General features: G+C 41.6%; 1 protein-coding gene and 1 long non-coding RNA gene across 6 annotated transcripts in view; one reads left to right on the top strand and one right to left on the bottom strand.

The window, feature by feature from the left end:
* Nucleotides 1–1,124: 1,124 nt before the first annotated feature.
* The window catches only part of sgk1 (serum/glucocorticoid regulated kinase 1), a 33,799-nt gene continuing 16,275 nt past the window's right edge, over nt 1,125–18,648 (bottom strand). The window contains exons 3-13 of one of the 5 annotated variants that reach the window (XM_069514601.1): nt 16,345–16,560; nt 13,584–13,647; nt 5,618–5,693; nt 5,348–5,423; nt 5,033–5,221; nt 4,783–4,914; nt 3,829–4,065; nt 3,626–3,721; nt 2,948–3,103; nt 2,770–2,859; nt 1,125–2,589 (exon numbers count right to left, since the gene is read on the bottom strand). In XM_069514601.1, the coding sequence (XP_069370702.1) occupies nt 2,422–2,589; nt 2,770–2,859; nt 2,948–3,103; nt 3,626–3,721; nt 3,829–4,065; nt 4,783–4,914; nt 5,033–5,221; nt 5,348–5,423; nt 5,618–5,693; nt 13,584–13,647; nt 16,345–16,560 (1,500 nt within the window). In that variant the 3' untranslated portion in view covers nt 1,125–2,421. Of the gene's footprint in view, nt 2,590–2,769; nt 2,860–2,947; nt 3,104–3,625; nt 3,722–3,828; nt 4,066–4,782; nt 4,915–5,032; nt 5,222–5,347; nt 5,424–5,617; nt 5,694–5,803; nt 5,962–7,352; nt 7,416–7,748; nt 7,909–9,718; nt 9,981–13,583; nt 13,648–16,344; nt 16,561–18,648 lie in introns of those variants that run through there. The other 4 variants (XM_020091922.2, XM_020091923.2, XM_020091924.2 and 1 more) reach the window with 4 other exon arrangements.
* LOC138405513 (uncharacterized) lies at nt 11,085–16,831 on the top strand. Its single transcript, XR_011239278.1, has 2 exons — nt 11,085–11,274; nt 16,324–16,831. It is a non-coding gene; the product is annotated as an uncharacterized lncRNA (long non-coding RNA).

The following is an 18,648-nucleotide window of genomic DNA, read 5'->3' as shown; positions in this document are numbered from 1 at the left end:
GACTCTCTGTTACTTGGTTGTTAGTAATCTTAGTAAGTGATCAGCCATATTTCTGATTCAATATGATTCAGTTTCTTTCCCCTCATGTCAGATGATTTGAAGCTGTTATAAATAAAAGTGACAGTGACTGTGATCTGTTTTCTTGTGTGTAAAGGTTAAATATTCAACATTCGTCTGCATCTTAATCAACTCAGTCCATCAAATCACTGTCCAGGCCACAAACACACCCACGCTGTGAGAATTTGATCACTTCAGTGCTCAGCCAGCAGATGACAGTGTGTGACTGTGGCTGCTGAGCAGATCTAGAAAGATCCTGCAGCACAACCTCAGGCCAAAGACATTATATAAGTACAGGAGATATCATAACATGTCAATAGTCCACTGATGATAATCAAAAAGATGATGATGTATGAATGAGTATTATTATTATCTTTTATAAAATACAGATTCTGCATAAAAAAACAATGCTCCTTTAGTGCAATGTAAAGCTTCAATACTGATGTTAGTTGCTTTATTTCTTGCCAACTAAAACTTTCCATTCACACACACACACACACACACACACACACACACGCACACACACACACACACTCACACTTGGACGTCACAATTGTTGTGTAAGTCTGCTGACGTATGGAACGCGATTAAAGTCCATTTTACACGAATGTGGAAGGTTTGGAAGGGTCAACAGCCCAACCAGGACTGGTAAATGTTTAATGTTAGATCCTTATTCTTCATATTTTACCTTTTACTCAATAACTTTGTAAGAAATGCTGTGATGTGCTGATTTTAAATGGTAGATTTCCACTAGGTATTCACTATGTCAAAATGTCCATAATTCTTAAAAATAAAACATAAATAAAAATAGTAAGTAAAAATAAAGAAAATAAATGCAAATTAAAATGGAAAAACATATGAATATGATAAAATAAATCATCTTTACCAAATAACTTTAAAAATCTATATAAATAAATGAAAATAAATAAATTAACTTAAATAAAATAAAAAATAGAATGAAAACCAAACAAATAAAAAATAAATCCATAAAAAATCTATAAAATTAATCCAATGTGTTCATGTAGTTAAATTATAAGTCATAAAAAAAATAACTTTTTCAAGTGTAATAAAGTTAAACTTTTATTGCAAACCAAACATGGTCACTTAAATTTTGGACAATTTTACAATTTACAGTACATTTAACATGAATTGTTACATATATATATATTTAAGCATACCTTTAGTCGTTTTTTGTTCAATATACATTAAAACTAGAACACAGAACTCCAAATATACAAACAAACTTAAATACCATCAAACTGCATTACAGCAATATTAACATGGAATGTTCAGTTTCAATGTCGTCGGCCCGTCTGCAGGCCGCCATTACATCGTTGTGAGGTGGATGGAAGACTACGTGAGGGGGACACAGTTGGCAAGCAGAACTACGCAAACACCTCTGAACACTCTCTCTCACCTAGCAGCAGTGCTCTTTATCAGCATTACCGTTATTGTTTCTATGTGCAACCTAAGACACGAAACATCAGCCGAGTCCCTACGTCTCACGCGTTAAAAAGACAGAACGGGTGCTTGTGAAATTTTAGTGCTACGTCGCCGTTCTTCTCCAGTGATGTTAAGGTTGGACACTGACAAAACCTGAAAAGATGTGAGTTCTGATGGAGATAAGAAAAATAAAGGCACCTCTGAGAAAATAAAATGTCCCCCTCTGTAACATTCAGCTGAAAACGACTCCCTTTTTCAATCACGCAGACAGGAAATGAGAAGAAACTAAAGCACCAAAATGGATGTCATCTCCGAGCTACGCGTTCAGACTCAACAGGCGACGACCCTGCGGGGGGGCTAGGACAGAATCTCAAATTGGAGAAGATGTCTTCGCTACATAGATGAAGATGGAATTCATTTTCAGGGCTGGTGCAGTGCGGCCCAGCTTTTATCTTTTGAGAAAAGAGGGTGGTGTGTGCTTGTCAGACTTCAAGGTTGAGGGGTGGGCTTTTAAGCTGCCTGAGCTATGTGCAAAGGACCTCCACTACCAGATTAAAGACGGGCAATCGAAAGGCTGGAGAGGGATGTTGGTTTGTGTCCGAGGCAGAAGGAGGAAGAATTTGTGCGTCAGTAAATCATGGTAAAAAATGGAGGATTACAACCCCAGTGAGTCATTTGAGCTGCAGGAATCCTCTTGTAGCAAGTCGCCTCAAAATGCATTCAAGAGTTGGAGAGATTATGGCAAGAACACGTGTATACATTTTAATTTGTAGATGCAGGGCTGTTGCAAGGGTTGGTTCGAAAACATCCATCACCATGACGTTGGGAAATGTCAAGTGGGGTCAAGATGCAGGTCCGTAGACGCAGTTCATGCCCGGTGAATCTAAACTGGTGTCCTTTTGACTGTCTTGTGTTGAAATCCTATAGGTAGGAGTCCATAGAGGGGGCGTAGGAGAAGCCCACGAAGGCCTCTGCGGCCTCTTTGATGCTGGCCGTAGCGAGTGCACTGTCCGGGGAGCAGCCGATGGAGCTGGGCACCGGCTCGTCTGTGAACTCGGGATCAAAGTGCCGCAAGTCGTTGGGACCTGTCTGTGGAGAGGAAGGCGAGAGGGGACAAGTTTAAAATAACAAGACATAACTGGAATTGTTGTAATTCACAACATGGGTGATCCAAATACTGAGGGCTGAGACAAAAAAGTTATTCTACTGTAGAAAATCCTAAATCTGACGTCATGAGCACTTCTTGGAGAATTGATAAAAGGAACGTACCACGTTGGGGTTGAAGGGAGGGGTGATCTTCTTGGCATTGAGTTCATCCCAGTTGATGGGAGAGAAGAATACGTGGTTCTTGATTTCAATCTGAAAAGGACAAATCACAAACGATTAAATGAAGAGCTGTAAAAAAATAAGTAAATCAAAATAACACACATAATCGCATAACACTTACAAAGTCTTCCGTGCAGCCCAGCCTCTTGGTGCGGTCCTTCTGCAGCAGGCCCTCCAGCAAGTGTCTGGCTGCATTGGAAATGTTGGGTTTCAGCTGCAGCGGCTTGTTCAGGATGTTGTCGTACATCTCTGCTGTGTTGCGGCTGTAGAACGGAGGCTGAGGAGGGACAAAAGGAAGAAATTGTAATCATTGCAACAACAAATGCAGAGGAATCCACGTGATGATCACTGATTGTATGGCTATTTATACTTTTAACCATTTTATCTTCCACGTGCTACATGCCTTTGTCCATGTGTACATACATCACACAGTTATGTAACTGACTATTGATGCCGCAGTGTCTGTCTACTATCAGATGAAAACTAGCATGCATGGCTGAATCTTGAAGATTCACATGTTGGACTTAAATACACGTTAATTAATGTGCATTGTCCTTTTTAAGTGTAGAATCGTATTCCTGAGCAAACACAAATAATGCCAGAGAATTTCATCTATATTTTCCCACAGTTTACAGTATAATTCAATTTTATACATTTGGAATATTCATTGAAGGATTCAAGGATTTTTATTCTTAACGGAGATGCAAGGCAAAAAATGCAGTGAAATTTGGGGAAGAATAAACTGAGTGTGAGGTGTAACTTCATTTCAAATGATAGCGAAACACTGAATGTTACTCACCAGGCCATAGAGCATCTCATAGAGAACAGCTCCTAAACACCACCAGTCCACCGTCCTGTCGTACGGCTGCTTGTGAAGCACCTCAGGAGCTAAATACTGTGGATGAGGGAAAACACAGGGAGAGGTGGTAAGAGCTACTGAATCTTACAGAGTGCCGTCGAAACACACAAACCACCGAATGTCAGCGGAGATCTCATCCTTACCTCTGGCGTACCGCAGAAGGTCGACGTGGTCCCGTTGGGCTCGATGTTCTCCTTGCACAGCCCGAAATCTGTGAGGATGATGTGTCCCTGAGAGTCCAGCAGGATGTTCTCTGGCTTCAGGTCTCTGTAGACGATGTTGAGCGAGTGGAGGTAGCCCAGGGCACTGGCGATCTCTGCAGAATAGAATCTGGCTCTGGGCTCCAGGAAGCAGCGCTCTCTCTGTAGGTGGTAGAACAACTGCAGGGAAGAGAAATATAACAAGAGAGCAGGGGTTATTCCTGAGTGTGTGTCATTTTTCTTATATTTATCTACAGGGGCTCTGTGATAACAGAGGCAGAAAGACGAGTGCAACAATAGGAAATTAATACAAGAAAGACCAACAATAAAAGACGAGATAGAGAGACACAGAGGAAACCGAATGGGAGGAAAATAAAGAGGCAGGAAGGCAGTGGCTTAAAGAGTTCGACAAGGGAAGACAGATGAAATGATGGGCCAAAGGTGGAGTGGGAGACGAGTGGGATGGAGAGAAACAGAGGGCAAGAAAAGAGAAAGGGAAGGAGGGTAAATGCCTCCTGTTTCCTGACGAGGGCCCATATTAAATCAGCGCTGTCTCTGCTCGTCCAACAATCACAGGAAATTTGCACGATTAGACTCTGTGGGTCTGAAAACCACTGCTAATTTTGGCCCCCTGAGTTTCTCCCTCTGTCCCAGCCCCACCGCATGATTTCCTGAGAGCTGTTTCCTTTAGTGAAAGAACGATAGAAGAAAAGAAAAGAGCTGCCTCCTGCTTAAAGCTTGTCATGACAGGATATCCCCTCTGTCTCGGCCTCATCTTTATGTCTGATGATGATGCTGAATGTGTCTCCCTTCTTCTTTCATCCACCTTAAGTCCCCCCCCTTCTCAGTTTCCCTTCTCCTCTTTCATCTCCGCTTCCTATTTCTTTTCTGACTCACCTCTCCTCCATTAATGTAGTCCAGGATGAAGTAGAGTTTGTCCGCTGTTTGGAAAGAGTAGTGCAGTCCCACCAAGAACGGGTGCTTGACATTCTTCAGCAGCACATTCCTCTCTGACATGATGTGTTTTTCCTGCGGAGCAAAAAGCGCAGGGGGTAAGAGACGTGTTGATGAGGCCACAGCTCATGTGGTATGAGCTCATTGGAATCTGTGTTTCTAGAGCAAATTCCTGCACGCAAGTTCCATTCACCTCCTTCTTTTTGAGAATAGCCTTCTTCTGTAAGACTTTGACAGCGTAGAACTGGTCGTCCGTGCGGTGGCGTGCCAGCAGTACCTTGCCGAAACTGCCCTTGCCGATCACTTTGAGGAAGTGGAAGTCGCTGGGTTTGGCTGAGGGGTTGGAGGACGGACCGAGGTTGATCTGTTGGGATGGACTGGGCTGCGAGACGGGAGGAGGAGGAGGATGTCAGAACCACAAAAATAATATTTATGCATCTCTGCATATGTCAAAGTGTAAACCAAGGAAGACGCACAAAATTATTTTGTTTAATAGAATTATACTTACAGGAGGAGAAGGGTTTGTGTTCATGAGCTCAGCATCCTGAGGAGGACTCAAGTTCAGAATAGACTGAACCTCAGGGCTGAAAAACAAGGAGTTCAAACTTAGTTAATCCAGTAATAAAACACCCGACAGTTTTTCTGAAATAGGAATTAGCTCTTTTGGGAGTCACATTAAGCAACAAAGTTTCTCCAGGGGTGCAGTAACTGGTATATCTGCATGCATTCCCTTTCTCCAGTGAACGCGGAACAATAACATGAGTCAGATGGTACTCACTGCTTGCAGGCGTAGGAGTTTGTTGCGAGCCTCTGAATGAAGTCGTTCAGACCCATCCTCCTCTGTTTCATAAAAGCTGCGATGCAAAAGAGAAAAACAAGAAGAAAATATTAAGATTTTTCAAATAATAAATTGATCATCCATCTGCGAGGAATCAGATTAAAATATCCAGTTGCGCTTCCATACCGGTGACTAAAGCCACGAGCCCTCTACATTTGGAGTAAGTCAGCACAGGCTTCTCTGTTTCTGTCTGGATCGTCATGATGTGATGAGTTCAACTACAGCTCTGATCTCACCCAGAGCCAAAATATAACTCCCTTTGCTTTTGGCTCTTGTTTTATAACAAGTCAGGAAGAGGGAGGGGAGAAGCTGCATACACGCCCACAACCCTCTTAGTGGGCGTGATCCTATGCAAACATTTGGTTCCGGTAAATATGTCAAGGCAGGATGATCGATCTCGTTCTCCACCAATTAGAGGCCGTTGCGCTCCCTGCGCGTCATAGCCTCAAAACCCTAAACCGTGATTGCGTCAAAAACACAGAAGAAACTTGTAGGAGGGGGAAAAAAAGTTCTGTACCAACACTCGCTGAAAGCATACGTTGTACTATTTGCACATGTTTTGTGCAATGCCATGGGAACTTTGTTTAACATGCCATGCGTCACACATACACACTCACAGTCAGAAAATGGCACAAAAGAACACAAATACATCTGGGTCAGGGACATCCAGCGGTGTCCAGCAGCCGATGTAACACGTGGCGTCACTTAAAGATCCGGAATAAACTGTAGATTGAGGAGAAATCTGCTCCACCAAAATCCTTACAGTGTGTTATTGTGTAAGTCAGTGATTATTTTTGTCGCACTGTGTCCACACTCCCTGCCCATTCCCTCCTGGTGTCTGCAAGTAACACTCCTGTACAAATAATCGGAGAGCCTCCTATGACTGGGCCTATCAGCTTCAATGTTTGGCTTCGTCAAAATTAAATCGCTCGGGAGTGACGCAGGTTGTGGAGCTTTACAAAAGACGAGAGGGGAGAGCCTGAGCCGAGGGGAGGCCAGATGCCAAGAAAAGCCGGGCCGGTATAGTGGAAAAGTACAGACTGGAGAGAAACTCCTGTGAGTGCACCCAGCTCGAGTTTAAATTTAAAAAAAAAAGAGAGAAGGAAGAGCTCAGATCCACAATGTGTTTGAACCCAACTCTAAACCTTTCAGAGCAGCCAAGAAAACACTTCAATGTGATGATTGAGACTGAGATCTTGTGCGCTGCGCTTTTGGACACTGGCACGCGCACACACACACACACACACACACACACACACACACACACACACACACAGAGAGAGGAGCAGACGGACTCAGTTGGGTACGGTTACGTAAGGCACCTGGTTTTACCACCACCCCCCCCCCCCCCCCCCCCCCCCCCCCCTCTATGGAACGAGAGAAGCCTGCGTAAGGCGATATCACCTATGAACACCAAATCCACTAAATTCATGATCATGCGTGCGTGAACATGAAGAAGGAAGGCGCAGGAAAATCCACTAATCGAGTGTTCGGCAGAAAAACAAACCTACTGGAATAGCCACAAAGTGAAAAAGAAAATAAACAGCAGAGGACTTCATTGTGGTGCAATGTTGTGCTGCACAATTCAAACTGTATTTCACAGAAGAGCGTGCGTAAAATAAAAGAAGTGACCTTAATCTTAATTCCCTTCGGTTTCCATGAGGAACAAACCAACCTCTGAGTTCTGAAGGAGTTCTCATGTTGACTGTCTGCAGCGCCAGGGTTCACCAAGTTGCAAAAGAGAGCTGCCAAAGTTTCCCTGGCACTTTTATCAGACCCCCCCACCCGCCCACCATGAGGAACTTCCATAGATAACAGCTCCATAAATCCAGGTCACTGGAGTATGGGGGGGAATGGGGGGGAATGGGGCGCCCCTTGGAGAGGCGCCACAGAAAGTGGGTTAAGAGCTAAAGCTTTACACTTACATAAAATAATTTTAATTATACATATAGTCACAATAAGTTGCTGCAGAAGTTTATAAATAAGATTATTATCGGCCCCCAGCGTTCTCAGAGGAGGATTAACAACATGCCTCATCCATCCCTTTCAAATCAACATGCAGGCTACTTACAAGTCAAAGTGGTCGATTTGTCTTTCATAAGGATGCTTTATGTCCCAACAAGCAAGAGAGGCTTTAGGTTCCTCGGCAGGAAGGTAATCGAACTACACCGCACTTCTCCTCCTTCTTCTTCTTCTTCTTCTTGGGGAGTTTCATCAAACTGATTTTTTTCCCTGCCTTCCTTTCAGGGCGGAGACGTCCCGCCTCTATTTCCTTCCACTCTCTCCACGGTTGGATGAGTTTTTTTTTTATCAGGGCGGGGGATAATGCTGCCTTCAAACCCTCCACATGAGCTCATGCTTTAGAGTTCGGCCACTGAAAACACTGCAGTGGACTTAAACTTAATTTCAAATGAACTGATAACAGATTTATGTATCTATTCTTGTAGCTTCTTCCCAGTGCAAAGACGTGTAACTGGTGGGATTTTTAGCCTAATATTAGTTTTATGTGAAGCTGCTTGAAAAGGTGTACATAATAGCAATACATTATCATAATGGCTCAACAGCTTCTCATTCATCAGTTCTTCACTTGAAACACCTCTTCACATTAACTGTGATATTACAGTGTAACATGAAGGAAAAGCCGGCTGGCAGTTAAAGTCAGGAGCGCTTCAAGGGACTCATTGTCTCATTTTCTACTGTTTCATTTTTATATCTAGAGCTTAATTTTGTGGGTCTTTATTTTCCTGTTTTGTTTTTATTATTAGATTGGAAGCACTAGGTTTATGGATGAATGAACTGACCTTTGAACCTTACAGTTTTTTAAGACAGTCTCAGCTCTAACAGATTATTTTATGTCCTTCATTTGCTCTGGGAACATTCATAGAGAGCAGTGCTCTCATTTTTAGGAATGCCTTGATCACACTCACACAGTTGCTCCCATTCAACCTTGGAAGCTGCCCAGTGCGACCACAGTTTGATCCAATAGCCACCGAGCTGGATGAGCGGGAGGGTACCTCAGAGATGGTAATAAGGAGCAAGTGCTTATTCTTTGCGGCAAGTTCAAAGGTGAGCGCAGGCAAGTGTGTGAATTATAGCATCTGTGCGACAGCTAGCCTCTGTGTAATCGTTATCAGAATGTGAAAATGCAGCGCCACAGACAAGCAGTGATTAAGGCTCATCCACAAAATCTACCGAGTCATGAAAATGGTTGATTGTGTGATAGAGATAAAGTGTATTCTTTATCTCCTGACCCCAGGCCTCTCTCAGAGAAAACTCTCTGTGAGGCTGCATGTATGACTTTTAAGTTTTTAAATATAGCATCCCTTTTTTTTTTTTTACGAGGGTCTCTATTCCTCCCTTGATGTACATTAAAAGAAGATTATTGTTGGAGCAACTCAGAAAAAATCTTCTTTTAGTCACACACAAATGAATTTAGTTTGTCAAACTTAAAGGTTACAAGTTATACTCACACCATTGCAAACTTTTCATTTGAAAAAAATTAACTTGTGAATGACTGATTTAAGTTGGTCCGACAATTTTAGTGTCAGATTTATCATTAATCTGACCCACACACACATTCTCTACGGATACACACATGCAGAGCTGGAGAGCAGAGGGAGACTGAAAGAACACACACACACACACACACACACACACAGCTTTATATAACAGAGCAAAAAGGAACATCAGGTACTTCCTAAACTCCCTCAAGGTGTCCAACATGCCCCCGCCCCCTCCCCCATGCTGCAAATGCCAAGAACTTCACACAGTGTGTAAGAAAAAGATATTTGTCCTTCAGACAGCACAGATCTGAGCGCTGCACTGACATCCTCCTGCAACCATTTGTTATGCACATTATCCGACCACTGACTCTACAGTGGCAGTCTGGGTGGGACACAAACTGACATCTCTTATCAGCACTTGAAAGCATCATGAGCCGAACCAAGCGAAAGCCTTGTGCATCACATTTTGCTTTCTCAAAACAGAGCAGCATGAAGTCGTGAATCTGTAGAAATGGTGATGGAGAAGAGGTTACGTTACCTCTGCAGGGATGTAAGCAGCGCTCTGCCTGCATCTGTGGTCATAACCCAGAGTTGAATGAAATGAGAGAGGGGTGCTGAGAGATGATCAGAGGAGAGGAAGAAAGCCAGGGAGAGAGAGAGAGAGATAGAGAGAGAGAGAGAGAGAGAGAGAGAGAGAGAGAGAGAGAGAGAGAGGGAGGGAGGGAGAGAGAGAGAGAGAGAGAGAGACACTAACAAAAGCTTCACTCAGTGTTTTTCCTCTTTGGCCTCATTTCCCTTCTGGAGTTAGAGGCTGCTCGAGGCTCGGACCATGAATAAGAGGAGGCTCCACAATACTCAATGTGTGTGTGTGTGTGTGTGAGGAACATTTCATACATTACATAACCTCCTAGTGGCACTGCCATCATTGCCAAAGACAGCACTGACTCATGCACACACACAGACGCACTCCAGGGGCCATTTCACTATTCCATAAAAGTACGGGGGGGGAGTGACTGCACGATCAGAGGGTTAGGATTGCAGGATATTAGAGTTGTAGTATAAACACACACAAGCAAACACACAACCCCCTCACAGTGTACCCACACATACACAAAGACCAACACATGCCCATTTCCACGCTGTCTCCGGCAGATGATATCCATCCATTAGGTCCGTCCGTGTCTGCCGTCCCTCTATGTTTTAGTGTCCGTTCCCTGTGCCAGAAATGATGGGTGTGTTTGTGGCTATAGTTGATCTGGTGATGAATGTGAATGAGCCTCTGTAAGTGAGGAGCCAAATGATACTGTTACAGAAAGGCCTTGACTATTCAGAGAGGACAGCCGGCCTTTTATTTATCAGTGTGGCCTGCTTGGTGAGAGAGGCTTCGCCTAAAAGTAACCTGCTTACAGTGATGTTGTGAGAAAAAGACAAAGCGCTTCCCTAATACAAAAGTCTGCGATGCCAAAGATGGCCGTTGTCTGACACTTAAACAACCTCTCACCACAAAATCCAATCATCTTCTTTATGGCAGCCGAAATGGGAAACTTACCCAGCCTACCATGTTTTCAGACTAACGCAAGTGCACTGTTCATAAGAGTTTCATCTGATGTGGCAGCAAGAAGGAGCAGGTGCAGACAGGCAATGCGCGCAATGCAAGGAGCAAGCTAATTGCTAAGAAGCTGCATAAAACCTCATTCAGATCTAGACCTACTTGCACTGGGTAAACTAAAATTGTGCATTGTGTGCAAGGACAACAGCCGTCTTTGACATCTGAATATGCTGGTGAGTTTGCCGAGCTCGCTCCAGCATTTTTCGAGTGGTTTCAGGACATGACAAGTAAACAAAGGAACTGAAAGCGTTTAATAAGCCGTTTAATGAGGAACCACCTGATGTGTCCAACAACCAACGACATGAAATCATTGAGCTGTGAAACCACGACAAACTCAGAGCTGAGTACAACAACCTCCCTCTGCTACCATTCTATAAACTGTGAAGTACTGAAGTCTGCATCACTGGGACATCATCATCATCATCATCTTCGTCATTGTCACCATCATCACTACCATCTGACTTCAGGTGCCTCACCAAAAAGAGGTGAGTGAAGAGGTTAGTGGGATATTAAGAATGGCCTTCCAAGGATGATATGATTTTATAATAATGTTTTTTTCCCTGTCATTTTCACATGAATTAATTTAGATTTTTTTCCCATAAAACACCACAGGTTTAAGGTATTTAGGATTCAGGGGTTCTGAAAATGGAGAACGACAATAAGAATTTATTTCAGACTATTCACACTATTATTTTGGCTAGGACCAAATGGCAAAGTCAAAAGGACAGGTCGAAACAAAGTAGGTGGACTACTAGGTCATGTTTGGAATGTTTTTGCAGGTACAGAGTAGGTGCGTGTCTGTGCTAAGGTGTGTTTGCCCGTTTCCCAAGCTTTGCAGGGCAGGTTGGTACAGGTGAGCGAAGAGTGATAAAGGATTGCAATCACAATCAATGGTTCACATTTACTTTCTCTGAGAACAAAAGGATGAGGTTTGATTCACATGCACAAACACAAGCAACCCGAGGCTAATCACGTGTTATATAAACTTGTTGCCATCTGAGGGAAAGAACGTGTAAAAGTCTAAATGCTGATTATCTGCTCTGTGGCAAACTGATGAACATGCTAATAATAATGCTATAATCAGGATATCCTCAGCAGATGCTTTGTTGAGAAAGACCACGCTGTACTTTTTCTGAAAGAACATTGCTGTTTGTTCTTCTGTGAAACTAAATGGTCAAACTATATATTTATTATTAGCTAATCCATACCTCGCTCTCTACTGCTCCGTGTGTCGCACACACCTCACTGCATCACTGAACGACTGCGAGCTGTGGAGCTCGTCACGTTATCTGCTCCTAAAGCCAGTAATTGTTGAACTTGGAGCGACAGGGTGTAGCGGCATCACGGCCCAGGCTACAGGAACAGCTTGTCACCAGCTCGGCTAATTGCTCGGATTTCTCTCCAAAAACTCCCATAATTAACAGGGGCAGACTACTCCCAGTGAAAAACACGTTTGTCAGTAAAAGGGTTCCTGTCACTTTTCTCTCTTGGCGATGTTCCAGCAGCCATCAGGTACCTGCAGAGCTGCCAAGTGTCCAACTGTTTAGCAATTCTGTACTTTGAATATCTCCATTTAATGCGTCTTTACACCTGTGTTTTACACATGTGACACTCATAAGTCACTGAGGCAACTATATGTTTGCTTATGATCCTTATCATAAGGATATTTTGCTCATAATAATTAAGACTTTAAAGGGGCATTTCTAAGTAGAGGGTTTTACTTGTTATGGATGATGCTGTAACTTAAGTCAAGGATCTGAATACTTTCTCAACCACTAATCCATTGGGTTTGTCGAGCAGAAATGAATGGTTTCTATGTGAAAAACAGACTCATGTTGCACTAATCCAACGTAGTGGAAATAACAATGTGTTAGATGTGAGATTCCATTTGCAAAATGTGGTTTACATGTTAGAGTTTTAGGTTTAATTATGTAACAGTGAGCTCACACACACACACACACACCCACACACACCGACATATACTCATGGCACACTCACAGCAAACTTTCCGAATATCAGACGAATAAAGTATTATCTTATCTTATACAATCATGTGAAGAGCTCATGTCTGCAAGGTGCCCTGCAAAGGTACCAATAAAAAAGGAAATACTGCAGATAGGCTTGTCTCCAAAATGTGACACACACACACACACACACACACACACACACACACACACACACACACACACACCGTGCCATTCGGATTGGACTCTGATTTTTCCACGGGCATGATGGAAAATTAAATTACAGTCTAGTTGGCTATAAATCCATTCTGACCTTTCACCCAGTGCCACACATCCGAGCAACAGGCACAGAAACATAAAAATATTCATGCTGCAGTGAAGTTGTAAACCTGGCCACCGTGTCACGTGGATGATGATCAGTGTTCTCTGCTTGTAACTACTGTTTTACTGGTTTCTACAAAACAACAAATAGTAATATTGGTTTGAAGACACTGGTTGTTATCCTGTGCAGAGGTTGGATTAGAGGGCCATGTGGTGAGGCAAGTGTGTGTGCGTGTGAATCATTTCTGCTCCCACAGCCATCAGGTTTTGACGGCAAGGAAACGACAAACAAGAGCAATAGAGAAATAAACGGCAGAGGATACATTTGAATTGATGTGGAAAATAAACAAAAGTGCAGATAATGTAGAGAAATACGACCCGACAGTGACGTAGAGACGTGACGGAGAGAGTGTGAGTAGAGGTATCACAATGCTAAGTAGAAGGAGAGAAGGAGAGACAAGAGGAAGTGGAGGAGCACAAAACAACAAGCTTAGTTGCTGGTGACTTACTGTTGTCGCCAGGGCAACAGTAGCTGTCTGGGTCTGACTCATTGTGGTAGTACAGGTCCATCGCCTGTGAAAGAAACACAGTAATACTTAGTCAAAACAACAAGAACACATGGAAACTTTAACCTCCTTAACCTCCTGGTGATCTGCAGGAGTTATGTTCAATTAAATACAAGCCCACATGAAATAAATGCAATATAATCAAAAACTATACAACTAGAAACCCACTTAAATAACTTATTAATTCATTTTACACCGAGTTAGAGTTTCAGTCTGTACATCCAACCCTGCAAATCCAGTTTGGGCAATTTCCTGTTTGAATTCAGTTAAATAGTCCAATATACTTCTTGTGCAAACAGTAAAACCCTTTTAACATTTGTTCAATCACGTGGCCATCAAAGTCAAATGAGATAGACTTAACACAAGACACAAACAATTCTAATGTGAAGTAAAAAATATACTTTTGCTGCACTAAATTGTGTTTTATTTATTTCATTCATTACTTCTCCAACGAAAACTTTGGAAAGCACTAATCTAAGTTGCGCTTTCTCATCTCCTTCAAAGTTTTGGTGAAGCAGTGACAACATGAGACCTTTTTGAACAGAAGAACCCTAAATCAGCATTTTCCCACCCAGACTGGGTCGTGCCCCAGTTTCCACTGTGACGTGTTTTAATGTGACCGAGTTTCCAGGGTGAGTGTGTGTTAAATCACTCGGGGCACTGTGCTGAGAACGGTGAGAAACCTCTGCTCTATAACATGACGACACTGTGTGAGACTTAGCGCCAGTTTGAAAGATCAGCTCAGGCCAAATATTGAAGAGGACATCTGCCACAATGTGCTTATTTACACCTATATACTAAATGTACAGTATATATTTTAAATCTATCATACATCTTTAAAAGCACAAAAAAAATCACTTCAAAGAAATGGTATTCTCGTACACCATTTTTATTACTTAAAAGTATTTTCTATTACTATAAAGTTTTGCTTTAATGCTGTTTTATTTCTGTATTATTTGATTTCCTACCTTAGTCCTGAAATGTTTCAACCATGTAAAGCACTTTGTTTTGAAAAGTGTTATATAAATAAATCATCAATATTACAATTATGATGATGGTTATTAATTTGTTTTTTATTGTATCGTAGTATTGTATGTTCCAAATTTACTACACATAATTTTTATGTGAAAGTTTATTGTGTGTGTAACTGCAGCTGTTAAATGAAAGAAATGGATTAGTGGAACAGAAGTATTAAGTGTCAACACAAAATGTGCACTTGGGTGAATGTATGTACTGTGTATGACTGAATGTACCCATGGGGCTGTGTGTGAGTTTATATGTTTGTGTGTGCGATTGATCTTTGACATGTGGTTCTGATAATTAATACATTACTCTGTCTGTGGCTTAACGACTTAGGAAATATACAAGTAAACATATATGTCTCAACAGGAGCTACTTTAGTTTGTCCCACTTTTTCACGTCACATACAGTCACTGTGTGTTTGGCAGCTGTCACAGGACCCGCAGCATTAGCGTCTCAGGACACTCACATAAAAATGCTCGATCGTGTCAAAAATGTCTTTTGGGGATTTGATTGTCAGGCGTCAACTTTTCTAAGTGGCTCTGTCAAATACAGTCTTAGCCTAGTTTGCCATTCCCCGTTGCAGCTCGAAAAACTTATCGCAGCCCTCAGTGTTCTCCCATGGGTGTTTACTGAGAATGGTGCAAGCTGAGGCATGTGTGTGTGCGTCTGTGTTTGTGAGTTGTTTCAGTCTCGTCTGTTGTTTATTCGTCCTATGATGCTTGTCATTTATTCTCTGTTTAAGTCATATAGCTGATGGTGGCCTTGTCTGTCCCTCGACTTTACCGCTCCTCCGACATTCCCTTACTCTCTTACTTCAAGTTGTTTATCGATTCAGTAAAGAGACTGGATGATGTTTTGATGGTGAATCTGTTCATTAATATTTCATGACGGATTTATTTTTTCCAAAAGAAGAAGAAAGGACAGTCTAGGGTTTTTCTGGCAGAGGAAAAGAGGAAGAGGGAGGAATGGTTTTATTTAGTCACTGGAAAGGTCAAGAGGAGGTAGAGGCCCGAATGACTTGACAGTGAGTCACAAGGTAAACATGAAGCTCATTTAACAGTAAAAGGTTTTCAATTTCACCATAAAAGAAAATCCCAGTGTCTTTCATTGGTTTATGTTGATGAAAGCAAGATTAAAGAAAGAAAAAGAGAAGCACATGTAAAGACAAAGAGACAGGAAGGAAAGTAAGAAAAGTGTTAATATGGAAACTAGCTTCATAAAATGTTATGTTATGTTGAATGTCAGTGAACATTTTCATCTGATCTGTGGTGAAAAGCCTTCTCTAAAGCAAGATCCTGAGATGAAATGACTGTTTACACATAAACAAACAAAGGTCTGTGTATAGTATTCGTGATAATTACAAAGTTACCTTAAACTAATTATCCTGTGACGTGTTTCCATCTGAAACGAAATTATTATTATCTGAAATTATTTTGTGTTATCATATACATTTTAACATTTTGGCTTGTTTGCACAACACAGAGTAAAAACACTATTTTATTTTAATTGTTATGATTGTATTTGTTTATTGTGCAATGTATCTGATTTATAATATTGATGTAACCAGACATTATAATGAAATTTTACATCCCAGAAGTCCCCTGATTTACTGTACTGTTTACAGTAATAAATGAGTGTTTTCTACCTGTTATTTAATTAGCAGCAGAGAGGGGGAACTTGCCTGTGTGCGTTGGCGTGGCTGCCAGATGTCCTCCATGGCGTAGCTGATGTAGGGTCCACTGCAGATGGAGCACTCCAGCATGACGGGGCTGGCCAGGCGGGGCGAGGCGTGGAGCCCCCAGGACTGACAACCCCCCAGGTGGCCATCTGACTCAGCGTCCCTCTGCTTGGCTGTGCCGTCCTCGTGATGGCGACCAAGCATCTTCCACTTCCTGATCTGTGAGGACAAGATGTGCCCATGACTCAATATTGCTGAGAAAGTTGGAGTGGGAGTTTGGTGTGAATTTAATGATGACCTCATACAGTTTAAGTCTTTTAGGGCAAACCAAGAATCTTAATTACCATCATTATCCATCTGCAAAACAGAATATCTACTGGAAGCAGATCTCAACTTGCTATCGAATGAAAACACATAAAGATAAATGTCCTCTTGTACTTATTGTCGGAACTTGTCATTGAGCTGATTGCTATAAAACATGATAAAATGGTTGGTTTTTAATTTGCAGTATAATTGTAGCTTCTTTGGCTACTAGCTAGTTGCGATTATCTGGCGAGTATGGTGTTTTAAATAGTATATTGGTATATGAATATGAATTTGTAAGAAATAGTAATTGAGCTATTATCCACAGTATTAGTCTCAAGCCCTCATTTTTAATCCAAAGTTCCCCAAAGTCTAAGTGATCACTGATTTTCAACCTTCATTTAAAGTTTACAATATTGACAAAGGTTATTTTATTTACAATCGCTGATGAACCCACCAAAAATATAAAATACATAAAAGAGAAGGGAGCAAATATGTTGCAGTAAGATCTGGAGCAGATTCAAAATTGATTCTAATCATTCACAAAGGTCTAATTTGCTTTAAAGCAGGAATCAAGACGAGCAAACAAAATAACTACAGCTTCGGTCAAAAGCATCACTTTATGAGGAAGATATACGAGGCTCATTGTTAAAGTTCACAGGAGGCAGCAAGGGAGTCAGTCTGAGCCTCAGCAGTAATCCCCTCTCATGTGACACACACACAATCCTGAAAACAATTTTGTCACACACTCTCAGTCTTCATCATTATTTATCATATGACTTGCAAAACAGACAAAATATTTATCACAAGAATAAACACCCTCCAAGCATGCACACGCACAGACACATGCACAGAGAGAGAGAGGGAGAAACAGAGAGAGAAATATAAGGAACGGGGGATAATGGAAGATAAGGTCAAGATGCACATAGTTCTTGAGGGAAGCGAGTAGATGGATGTGTTAGTGACCCAGAATGCCTGTTAGGAAGGTAAATGGTGTCCTTGGCTCACAGAGCTGACAGGTTCAGGTCTGCAGCCATTTTAAATGACTCTTATCAAGGCCTCTATCAGCAGCTGCTGCTCTGCTCCTCGACATTACCAAAACGCATCATGCATGGGGAGGAGTTGTGTGTATCTAAGATTGCGTGCGTGAGTGTGTGAATTTAGAAATCGTGTCCCGTGTTTGCATTTCAGTCCAAACATTGCGTGAATAGTTCTTGCCTTGTTTTAGTATAGTATAATTGCCTAATTATAGCTCAGTGCTAGAAGGACAGAACAGATTCAAGCAATTACTGAGGGCGTCAAGTACAATATGATATATATATAAAAGTGTATGGTGAAATCAAATTGTCCTTGTCATTCAGCCAAAGTTGTACAAACTATTCACGTGTTGAAAAACTAGTTCATCATTTTAGGAAGCTACAGCTCACTACTTAAAACTGTTCTTGTAATTTATTTATATGTTGGTTTTTCAATGATGGAGGAGTAGCAATCCTAATTTCATGGTGAACAGCACTTACGTGATAATACTCTGATATTTCTGTTATTTTGTATCTCATTTGATTTTATTTGCCTTAGATTGTAAAAACAAGTATTTGTTGAAGCTTTATTTAACTAGTAAAAGTAAAAGTTTATGACCTCAACCAGCAAACATACATTAAAATAACAATAAGACAGAGGAAGTTGAAAAGAATGTGGTTGGGCCGCACCCCTTCACAAAATGTCATAGAAATCATTTCGTTTCTAACAAACAAAGAAACCAACGGTGGTAAAAACCCAACCACCTCAGTGGAGGGAACTAGAGAAAAGGAAGTCATCAGGGCAGAATGATGGTGTCTGTGTGGTGTGTTTATGTATATCGGTCATGAATGTTCTTTTCTCTGGGCAACATTACATCATAGTAATGTATGTACAAAGCCATAAACTGTTTTTATTGAGATAAACTGCAGTTACAATTCATCATTCTTTAGTCTGAGGCCAATTTCTGAACCTTGCTCCAGAGAGGGT

This window comes from Paralichthys olivaceus, chromosome 19 (assembly GCF_024713975.1).
Source record: "Paralichthys olivaceus isolate ysfri-2021 chromosome 19, ASM2471397v2, whole genome shotgun sequence".
NCBI lineage: Eukaryota > Metazoa > Chordata > Actinopteri > Pleuronectiformes > Paralichthyidae > Paralichthys > Paralichthys olivaceus.
Note: the sequence above shows the minus strand (reverse complement) of the source record. Positions and strands in the feature narration are given on the sequence as shown.